The sequence below is a fragment of the Mus caroli genome, unplaced genomic scaffold, assembly GCF_978045245.1.
Source record: "Mus caroli unplaced genomic scaffold, Mus_caroli_1 scaffold_8, whole genome shotgun sequence".
In the NCBI taxonomy this organism is placed as follows: Eukaryota; Metazoa; Chordata; class Mammalia; order Rodentia; family Muridae; genus Mus; species Mus caroli.
Window position 1 is genome coordinate 36750292 of NW_028227263.1, and position 12257 is coordinate 36762548.

The 12257-nt window shown below is 39.3% G+C and overlaps 1 protein-coding gene across 2 annotated transcripts in view; it reads left to right on the top strand.

The window, feature by feature from the left end:
- Positions 1-12257, top strand: part of Stk33 (serine/threonine kinase 33) — a 77410-nt gene that overhangs the window by 24255 nt on the left and 40898 nt on the right. For both annotated transcript variants that reach the window (XM_021168465.3, XM_085841420.1), the window contains one exon: positions 7301-7450. In XM_021168465.3, coding sequence (XP_021024124.1) covers positions 7301-7450 — 150 coding nt within the window. The remainder of the gene's footprint in view (positions 1-7300; positions 7451-12257) is intronic.

Below are 12257 nucleotides of genomic sequence, written 5' to 3' on the forward strand. Positions count from 1 at the left end.
TAGACCCTTTGGTCTCTGCATTCCTGTAATCGAACAGGACCCAGTAATAGACAGAATTCGAGGGAGGCTGCTATTGAATCTTTAGTTGGAAACATTGCTATCCAGTTGAGTGTCTCTATTTCCCAGCTTTCTGTGTTAGTCACCATTGTCACCTAATGACATGTGAAGGAAGTGGAGCAGGATAGGCCTTCTTCCAGTCTTTCCTCTATTCTGGTGACTTGGAATGTGATGGTTGTTGATTGAGTAGCCATGCTGGACAACAAAGCAGGACTACAAACTGGGGTTGGTAAACAACAGTAAAATACAGGGCCCCAGGGCTTGTAGTTTACAGTCACTATGCCAACCCATTCCAGACTTTTTTATTTTAGTAGAATGCAATTTTTTTAATCTTTAGAACACTTTGAAATGTGCAAGTAAGCCTAATCCCACTTGTTACAATTATCACTAAGCGATGAATTACTGAATTCTGAATGATTTTTTTTGAAAAATCACTAAGTCAATAGGTCCACAGAGATCTCCAGAAAAGTCTGAGACTTAATACTAGAAGTTACTAGTGCTGTACGAGAGTTATTGACAACACCCACTAAAAATTAAGTATATGTTTAGCTAGGCACTATTTTAGGCACCAAGGACACAAATGCAATTATATTTGAACTGAAAATTATTGTGTAGTTATATTCTTAAAAGTCATTCCAGCCTTGAGGTGGGCAATGCCTTAGAGACAGAGAATTTGGTAAATATTGAAGAACCATTTTTGAGAGGTGGCAGTCTAAAAAGCATAGCAATAACAGAAAAAAAGAAAAATACATGGGAGAGGCTTTAGAAATGTGATTGAAAGTGGATGTAGCTTAGCAGTAGGATGCTTGCACAGTGTGCCAAAGCCCTGGGTTTGATCTTGAGCACTGAAGAAAAAGAGGGAGAGTTGGAGGGGCTGGGGAAATGTGAACCATAGAATATGATGATGGAGTACATGAATAATAATGATATGGGAGGAAGAGTGAATGAAATTGAGGGTTTGCTCTAACAGCTGGTAGAACAGTGGTTCCATTTATTAAGATGTGGACAGCTATTGAAGAGTAGATTCTTCCTGTGGGGCATGGGTAGTGAGACAAGAGCTCCAAATTAGGTATGTTAGCATTGAAATGCTATGTGACAGGAAAGTAGACATGTCAAACAAATAAATAGATAGAGGTCAGGAACTGGGTTATAAACAGGAAAATCACGAGTACGTGGATGCCATGTAAAACCACTGGGCTGAAGAGATAAGTTAGGAAACAAGCAAAGACAGAAGAGGCCCAGATACTTTTAAATATCATAAATATATTGTGGTATCAGTTTTTTAAATTCTCTAATTTTCCTTTGACAAATTTGAGTTATTTCTTTGAATAACAGTTCTTCTTTTACTTTTTTTTTAAACGCTAAAACCTAGTTTTCAATCAAGAGTGTATTATATCTGCCCTCTTCTGTAACTATTTTGATCTCTTCTGGGATTCTGTGCTGTAATTATTTCTGGCCTAAAGTAGTTGTGCAAATGAGTTAGCTGCGAGATCATTGTAAAAATGTATGGGGTAGATTTGTGGTACAGGAAAATAAAAAGTTGTAAAACAGATGGTGTGCCTTAGAATTTATCTCCTCCCAGCATCACACAACATTCGGGTTTGGCCATTTAATTATTTGTTTTCTAATTAGTACAGCTTTATTTCTGGCTTTGGTCATTTTTCCAGAAGTCTCCATTTTCAAGCCTCTAACATTTGTCTCTCTGAAGTCTTTGCCAAATGGATAGAAGTGACAGATATTGTGTACTATATCGGACTCGCTTAAGTTCAGTGTATGAAATTTAGAATGCTGGCATTTTGCAAACTTCTGAAAGGCGTGACTCGTTTCTTCCTAACACTTGATGTCTTCCTTCCTGCAATTCATGTCCTCTGTTTGAAATAGTCTAAAGAGAGGAAGATGGTTTCCTCAGAGCCTTACTGCTTCATATCAGAGCCTGTTTTTCTCAATACCTAATGCTTAGTAACAATTTCCAATAAAGGGCTTTATTGGACAAAAAAGTGTCTGTAGTTTAACCCATGTATTGTGCATTTTGAAGCATGGTTTATATCTTAAAAGTATTCCAAGAAAAAGAATTATTTTTCTGTATACATTTAAGTGAGCAGAATTTCAAATAAATTTGAAGTGCCTCCCTGGTTTCACAAGCTGAGTGGTAGCTGTGAGGAAAATCAGCTGTGGTGACTGTTCCAGCAAGGGCAGAGTTTGGCGAGACCCCCTCTGGCTGCCAGGACACGGTTATTTCCTCTGTTAGCTGCTTTGCCTTCCTCTTTCCCATCAGCATCGGATCAGAGAATGGACATTTCTTACTAGATCATTTCTGTGGCCTCTTATTTTCTTCAACTCCCTAGGACACAGGTTAACACCAAGAATTTACACTTAAAAAACATATGTCTGAGGAATTTCTTCTGGCTGCTTACATTTTAAAACCACTGGTATAAATTAGTAGAATTATTTCTCTTGTGTGGGTTGTGAAAAGATAGCTTCAGTTCCAAGCTTTATTAGAACTTTCCAAACATGGGTAAATCCTTCAACATGTTTTTAATACATGCTGCTAAGTCACAGACCCTCTGGCTGCTCCTCCCTCTCCTAGAAACTAAGCCCTGTTCCTTCTGTGGCTCTCTCTAGAATACAGAGTTGGTAAGAAAGGATGCTGGTCAATCCCCCCTATTGCAGCTACAGGATAAGTTTGTGGTTCTACCTAGTCCTGCCTCTGTGTCTGCCCTTGACTTATTGGCCAGGCCAGCCCAGATCCTATTACCATATGAAGCTTGCCCACCCTTCTATCCAGGAGCCTCCTAGTCTATAATGTATCTTTTCCAATTTTTAGTGCTGTCTTTGGTATACAGTTACAACTTTGGTAAAAATTCCACATATTATTTTTTCTTGTATACTTAATAGTCTCTATGTCCTGCCCAATATATTTTTTTAACCTACTCTAAGGTCATAAAGATGGTCTCCTAAGTCTCTTTCACAAGATTTTCTAGGTTTAGCCTAACATTTATATATTTGCTATATTATGAAGTTCTTTTTACATATATTGTAATGTAGGAATCTAGGTTCATGATTCATATCCCCAGGATGGGATATCCAGTGTCATTTTGAATGAAAAAAATATAAGGTCTGATGCTCATTGTATCAAGTTAAAACAACTAAAGAGACATTCTATTTTGAATACACACAGACATGATTAAAATATAAGCAAGACAACAAGGAAGTGGCTGTCAGTCTCCTCAGGAAGACAGGGTAGAGAAAAACCAAGTGGATGGATACAGTTTAGATGGTCATTTCACCTTGTATAGACACACCTCGGAATGCATTATATTATAAATGAGCGAATGATGGATTAATGATGAAAATACATTTTGAGCAACAAAGATATAAATGCAGTTCCAGTGTACACAGAGCCCAAGGAAAAGTATTTAGAATCATATAATAAAATAAATTACAAAAATGATATTGGACTCTGTACCTTCGAATAATTTAATTATGTCTTTCTGCATTTTTCAATGGAAGAAAAGACACAAAACATCTCACTTTTAAAAGATTTTCCACCAAGTCATTAGGTTCATTTGCTTCCCAAACACCTACACAGAAATTTTGAATGGTCTTTGGTACTTCAGAGATTTAAATATATATATATATATATATATATATATATATATATATATATATATACACACACACACACACACACATATATATACATATATATGTATATACACACATGTATAGACACATATATACACACATATACATATATGTGTATATATATGTATATACATATATATGTATACACACATATATACATATATATGTATACACACATATATACATATATATGTACACACAATATATGTATATATATACATATATTATATGTACATATATATGATGGCTGCAAACTATGCTTTCTTTTTCTTGTTAAGTGGAAGAAGCTGACTTAAGGGAAAAAGCATGGAAATGATTACTACAATTCCATGCTCAAGCAGATTGGGGGTGTGAAACTGATTCCTCAAGCCATCCAGGTGTGTGCACACCCCAGTCTGAAGAGTGTTGGTTTGAAATATATTGAGTTTGAAGGCTCAGCTTTACCTCTAACTAGAAATTCTCTGCTGGCAGTTGTGCCTCTGTAATTCAGTCATTTCTCAGGCTCCTTTTTTCCTGAAGACGAGGATTACCGACATTAGCCTCATCCATGCATTTGAAGCTACACTTGTGAGAAATCAATGAAGTAGCTGCTTCCCTTAGGGCCACTGTTACCATCCAGGCCATCGAGGTGATTGGTCATTCATCTTTGTGTGGCTCTCTACACTTCATACATGCCTTTTCCAGCTGCTTACATTGCTTTTTAGTCATATGAAGTCCATGGGATTGCCCATGGTAAATGGTTCACCATTTAAATGTAAATGGTGGTCAAAACAGGAAAATAATATTCTACCCCCTTTCAGTAGAGATAATTATCATTTAGTATCTTACATGTGCTTTTTATGCAGTTTTATGTGTATACATTACACAAATAGGGTCAATATCCTGTAAACTACTCTTTTTCATTTAATATATAGTGGGAAGATTTCTTTATTAAGAAAAAATGCAATATTACATCTCAAAGTCTGGATGTTCTATAGTATTTTGTAAATTTCTCCCTCTGAATATGGAATAAATAAATTGTTTCAGATCTTTCTTGTTACAATCAGTGTCACAACAAATGTTCTCATAAATAGCATATCTATAGAATAAATTCCAAATGATAAAATTATTTGTCAGAGAGACTGCATTGTGCATTTTGATAGGTTACTGATAATTTGCCTGCCATAGGAAGGAAGGAAATAAACTCCTTGGGTCTAGAGAGAGTACTCAGTATTAAGAGTGCTCATTCAGCTTTGGAGAAGTCCATGGCTTGGTTCCCAGAACCCACATTGGGCAGTTCACAACCACCTGTAACTCCAACTCCAGGAATTTCAGTAACCTCTCCTGTACATTGCTGGACTCTTGAACTCTGGAAACCTACACACACACACACACACACACACACACACACAGACAGACACACACATGTATACATATGTACTCATACACAAGCATGCACATATGCACATGTACACATGCACACATGTACACACACATACACACCTAAAAATAAATCCTTAAAGAAGTAAAATTTGACTACACCATCATGAAGGAGACACATGGATGAACTGACTAGCAGATAAGTAGTTCCCAAGAACCTGCACGCTTTGAAAGCAGTGATACAGTTGGTCACTGATCATCATGGGTACCTGTTTGATGTGGGCTGCAAAGCCAGTGGTGAGGTTTGCAATTTATCTAATGACATTTAATATAGCAAAGTGAGTGAAGATTGAGCTGTGCTCTTGAGGGACTGAAACTGTTAGTTAAATCATGATAGCTAGATCATAATATGCTGATTAAGACTTCGAAAAACAAAGATTGCTGTAGTGAGCTGCTGTCACATTGTGCAGCTAGCATATGAGCTTCACCGTGATTGTTGTTTGTTTGAGCATGGTCATGTGTAGACAGGTTTATCTTGCTAAAGCTTCTTAGAGGTGACTTGCAGGATGCAAGCATTTCCTTTGTTTTTCCTATCAGGGCAGGCTGCGTGTTGTATGGTAAAGAATGACTTCCAGGTCCCAGTGCTTAGTATTTCCCATTGAAAATTGCCTGGCAGGAGTCTAAGCTGCTCCAGATCTTTGTAGGTACCAAGTAGGAACTGGGAGCATCATGAACTATGTACTAGCTCCAAAAATGTATCACCTAAAAGTGATATGTTTATTCTGATAAACATCTTTTTCAAAGAGGGGAGAAAATTGAAATTCACAATATCCAAAGAATTAACCTGAAGAACACTTATTTGAACAGGACTGAGGTTACAGACAGATATTTCAGATTGTCTCTTTGCTAATGAGAGAATCAAATTGAGCCCAAGATGTGAATATTCAAAGTCGAGGACCCTACATACTATGAATTCTGACAGAAGTCAGGATGAAAATTGCAAGCCTTAGAGATCATGACTCAATCTGACAGGTGCTCTGAGGCAAGCTGGCAGTTTAGATGGCTCTAGCCCTCCATGACTGCTTCCTTAGCCCTGTGTATGTTCCTACTTCTGGGACACCTAATAGAGATGACTTTTAAACTGGACCTTGAAGGCAGTGTAGGCCATGGTTGTCAGAACAGGATGATAAGTTGGGAGGTAGAGGAGAAACGAGTACAGCCAATGTAGAGAGTACTCAGGTGCTAGGTAAAAAGTAAGGCGCTGACCTTCTAGGAGGGCAGAAGAGCCATGGGACTAGGTCTCCTAATGATCTCCTCTTGTTATTACCATTCTGTTCTTGATGCTGATCTATTTTTAACCATGACTATATTAAACTCAATAAATCCTCCACAGTGTATTCAGATGGCTGTCCTTAATGTGCCCTGTCTCATGGATTTCTGTGTTATTACTGCACAGCACTTAAATCTACCTACATACAAAGACTATTTAGAATTTCTATATACATGTGCCCACACCTGAAGGTCTCATTTTAACCTGATAGTGACCTAAATATCCTGTACAAATGTTCTCTAACAACTGAAGTTTAGAATTAAAAAAAATTAAGTCAAGTAGGAGACATTTGACCCTATCTGTCTCTGAGCACATTTGGGATGTTTGGTAAGTAGAGTTAGTGTGAAATGGCCAATATTGGTTTGATACAGTCATAACAGGGAAAGGTACAGCAAATTGACTCAGTTATAAGCAAATAGCCACATTACATAGAAATATTCCAGGAAAGAGCATTTAAATCAACAGTCTATATTTGTAGATGTACTGTTTACTTAATAGTTATTAGGTGTGGATGTTTTCTATAGATGCTGGTGTTGTGTAAACTCACCTTTAGCATTGGACCCATTAGCTTTTGGGCAGTGTCTTACCAGTTTTCTAAGAACAGTGCTAAAGGGGTCATAGCTGCCACACAATCGCCATATTGTGTCCTTGGCATAAGCAGGCTACATTTACTTCTTCCTGACTTATGAGTGGCCTCCTAACATTGTTCACATTGTAAGTGATGGTATGTGGAAGTTAGCTCCTGTGGGACAGGGAGTGTGTTCCAAAATATGGCTAAAGTTTTGCTAATTACCCAGCATTATACTTTTCCATATGACTACTCCTGATTTGGGGAGAATATATTAAGAGGTTTAAGAATCTTTCAATTATCTGAACTGTTTATGTGAAAATATTTGTTTTTAATCTTAGGGCAATACCCTTTCTTCAGCAAGACCAACCAATGTATTAGAAATGATGAAAGAATGGAAAAATAACCCAGAAAGTGATGAGGAGACCAACACAGATGAGGAGACTGAGCAGAGCGCTGTCTACAGTCCATCTGCAAACACAGCAAAGCAGGTAGGAGGAATGGCTGCGACATGCACAGGCTCTGGCACTTTCATTCATGGGACGTTTTGTTGCAGCTCCATCATCTCACTGTGAGTTGGTAACAAAGGCCTGCATTAGTCAACAGGCAAGGTCCTTCTACCTTCTAAGCCCTGAGATTTACCATTGGGGCTTCATTCTTATGGCCAGTGGCTCTTTGGAGTGGAGCTGTCAGACCTTTCTCTATGAGAGAACACATGCAGACTAAGCATCCCTAACCTGAACATCTAGCAGTTTCCGATGAAAGATCACAAACTGTACTAAGTGCTATAGGTCTGTTAGCCTCTGTTGTAGCTGCTTGGCTCTGATGTTGTCGCACAGACACTGGCGCAGCCAGCAAATGAGTGACCACAACTGCGTCCAGCGCAGCCTTTTCTGATGAAGCAGGTAGCATGCCAGATTTGACCCACGGCTCCAAATTCATAATTTTTTTTACTCTATCCAGCTACCGAATTTATAATTGGTTTATGTACTATATGCAAAAGGTAAGTATTATGTCATCCAGGTATTTGTGTATTATTTCACACAAACCTAAACTACATGGTTTGCCATGTTACTGGGATAGATCTGAACACAGTTTCATGTCTGTAGTATAGTCTTGTTAGCATTTTGATTCTAGGTTGTAGTCTATTAACCAGATATCCCAAAGGTTTGCCCAAGCAACCCCTTCTCTGCTTTTTATATATGTCAGTATAAGTTTTTTTTTTTCAGTTTGGGTTTCTTTCCTCTGTCTTGTGTGCTAACTCTTATTTAAACTCTGCATCCTGTGCTCAGCAGTCCAGATTTCTTAATTTGTTGTTGCCTTCCAGTTCCCCGTAGGCAGCAGATAGGCAGAGCACAAGGGTGATCCACTCTTAGCCAAGATTCCTGCCAGAACCTTGCAGAAGACACCTGGGAGAGTAGCCTGTTGGCTGGGAAGTTCTGTGTCTACTGAGTAGTAAAAGCCTGAATTAGAAGCTTGACATTGTGATTTAGATTGTGTGAAAGAACCACGCTTTTACCACAATGTAAACATAACCTTATTGAATTCCCTTCCTCTCTCCTCTGATAACTAGTCCATTGTCTAGCACAATGTGTATTTTATATTCTCTTTAAAAATAATATCCTAAGCCAATGTTTACTTTTTTTGTTGAACATAGTTTGAAGATTTTCTGTTGGCTGACATGGCAGCATGCACATATTCATAGTTACATATATACACATATATAACACACTATGTGTGCATGTTTGGGTATTGCATATGCACATGCATCTATATGTACACACATATAAGTATCTGCACAGCACATATTTTGTAGTGCTGGGTTATGTCTGTAATTATCAACCAATGTGACATAAAATTTCCTTGTGGCTCAAATGCACTCGCTGTCCTTTACCACTGCTCTCCATTTTCCTTCTCTATCCCGGTCATCCTGCAAATCCCTGGTTAACGTGATCTGCTCTGGTCTTAGATACTTCATGTAAGGGAGACAAGGATTATAATGTGAGTTTTGTCCTGCAATGCTAGGAATTTCAGGAGTCACACACTTGAGAAGAGAGCATTTCATTTTAGCAAGAATAGCTTACAACATCAATGAACAGGCTGGGCCGCAGGAGCAGCACCTCCCAGGATGGACTTAGAAAGCTTGCTCGTTGCCCTGCTTCTGTGGCTGTTCCTGCAATGCAGGCAGCATTTTGCCTTCAGTATCTTCTAAGGAACTTTCCCTTGCTTAGGCTTGTCTGTGATATATAGGGAGGAACTTAATATTGGGGAATTTTTCTGAAGTTTTACACCTTTAAAAAGACATATTTCTCATACATATTGTTTCACTGGTTTTTATAAGTGAATATACTCTTTTCCTAATTGTGTCAAACTTTATGCTAAAAATTACTTCTAGTCTTTCAAATTTTTATTAACATTTAAAAGCAGAGTGTGAAAATCCTGAACAAAGTGGAAGAATTCCCAAGCATGGGATCAAGATTGTCACTTCTGTGTTCACAGAACTGAAAAGCACAAAAAAACCCAAAACCCCAAACCCAAAACCCAAAACCCAAAACCCAAAAACCAAAAACCAAAGCCAAACCTTTCAGCCGCAGGGTAATGCAAGTGGTCTTGTTAGGACCATACCACTACCACTGTTCTTCTCTTTCAAGGGGACATGCAGCACCCCCTCCCACCCCACCCCCAAGTCTTCAGGATCCAAGGCTTCTCCAGAGAGAAGAGAGAACCAGGAAACCAGCCACTCCTAGATATTCTGAAACACTGCAGGGGTGCGCCCTCCATTCTCAGTTCATGGGGAGCTTAGAGAAAAAAGGGCAGCCAGAGAGAAACTAGCAAGGAGGCAAGTCCACTGCAGAGACCAATACACCATGGACACGGAAGTTTATTATGCCTGCCGCTGGGCAGTTAGTCACCCCAAAAGCACACTCATCAAGGGAGTAGCAAGGCTACCATAATGGCAAGAAAAGCACTCTGTGCCCAGCTGCATTAGTGGCAGTTGCCTACCCAGCAGCTCAGCCTAACCACAGGGCATAACCAATTGTCTCACTAGAAAGCGGAATAACGCCAGTTACCACAGTTGAATTCAAAGCAAAGGCAGCAGCCTAGCTATCTAGAGATCTTGGCTGGCCAGTGATTTTGCCAGCAGGAGTAGCTATCATCATAATGTAAAGTAAAGGCCGTTGTTTCCAAAGTGTCCACAGAAGCCAAAATAGCTGCTTTTGCAAATAAGAAAGCCCAATGACAGAGCACAGGATTACAAAGACAGATAGTGACATGCCTTTAATCCCAGTACTTGGGAAGCAGAGGCAGGTGGATCTCTGAGTTTGAGGCCAGCCTGGGTACAGAATGAGTTCTAGGACAGTCAGGGCTTCATAAGAAACCCTGTCTCAAAACCAAAAAACAAACCAAAACAAAAACCCCAAAACAAACAAACAAAAAACCCTAAAAGAATAAAAACAAACCAAAAAACCGAAGACTGTAGATTATCAAAACTTCCAATAAAACCATAATAATAGACACAAAAGAAAGGGAGAACTGTGCCATATCAGGAAAGAGAATTCACAATAATCCTCTTAAAAATCCACTGAATCCCAAGAATATATATATGCATAAAAAATTAAGTGAAATTTGAAAACAATGTATGGACAGTTTTGCAAAAGCAAGAAAGGAGGGACAGCAGGGAATAAGAGGGAACCAGCTGAGGGAGGGAGAGGATTTAAACAATGAAGTAATAAATAATGAGTGAAGAAAAAATGTAATAGAAGCTTAAGATGAAGTGGCCACTTCCGATAGCCAGGTAGAACTTCTAGGGGAGGTAGGGGGACATCAACCCACATACAAAATCTTTAACACCAAATTTGTTCTTCCTACAAAATGTGCAAGGATAAAGATGAAGCAGAGATTGAGGGGGTGGCCAACGAATGACTGGCCAAACTTGAGACCCATCCCGTGGGATAGAGCCAACCCCTGACACTATTCATGTTCTGCTATGCTTGTAGACAGAAACTAGCATAGCTAGCCTCTGAGAGGCTTCATCCAGTAGCTGATGGAAACAGATGCAGTCAAACATTGGATTGAGCTCAAAGAGTCTTATGGAAGAGTAGGAGAAAAGATTGATGGAGTCAGAGGGGTCAAGAATATCACAAGAAGACCTACAGAGTCAACTAACCTGGGCTCACAAAGTATGGAACACCAACCAAAGAGCGTACATGGGCATACATACACTTATGTAGCAGATGTGCAGCTTGGTCTCCATGTGGGTCTCCCTAATAATTTGAGCAGGGTCTGTCTCTGACTTTGATGTCTCCCTTTGGATCCCTTTCCCCTAGCTGGGCTGCCTTGTCTGGCCTTATCTAGTCCTTCTGTGATTTGATGTGCCATGGTAGGTTGAAACCCATGGGGAGCCTTCCTTCTCAGAGAAGGGGAGCAATGAATTGGGGCAGGTGTGTGTGTGTGTGTGTGTGTGAGGATGGGATTGGGTGGAGAGGTTGGAGGGGGGCTGCGATGGGGATGCAAAGTGAATAAATCAATGAACAAAAAGATGAGGAACAGTGAGGTTAAAGACAGAACATTTGAAATTATCAGTCTAATATCAAAGAGAAGGGACGGGTTATAAAGAGAGCTTACAGGAACTGTGGGCCACCACCAAGAGACCTAATCTATGTGTAATAGGAATTAAAGAAAGTGAAGTGGGCTAAATAGAGCCAGAAAACATATTTAATAAGTATAGGATGAGACAGGTTTGATGGTTGCACATCCTAACTCAGCACTCACGAAGCAGAGACAGATGATCTCTGTGAGTACAAAGCCAGCCTGGTCTATATTATTTTGTTTTGGTCCAGCTAGGTCTCATAGTGAGACTCTATCTCAAAGATAAATAGATACAGTATTAAGAAAAAATTTCCCTAATCTGGGGGAAAAGCCAGCATCCAGTCAAAGGAAGCTCACATATCTGAACTCAAATAGACCCCAAAGAGGAGCTTCCCATGTCACACAAGAAGACACTACCAAAACTCATAACAAAGAACCCTCAAGGCTTCTCCTTTAATAGCCTAATGTCACCAGTGGGGCCCACCTCTTAAAGGCTCAGTACCTGCCTAGAACAGCACCACCACCCAGGGACCAAGTAAGTGCCCGAACAAATAAGCCTGCAGGAAATATTTCAGACAAAGCCATTACAGATGTGTTTGGCAAACCCCATCGTAACCATAGAATACCAAACTAAAATAAATATAATATAAAATTAAGAAAGAACTGTAGTATAGTGCTACAGAAAAATCACTCAACTGCAAAAGAATT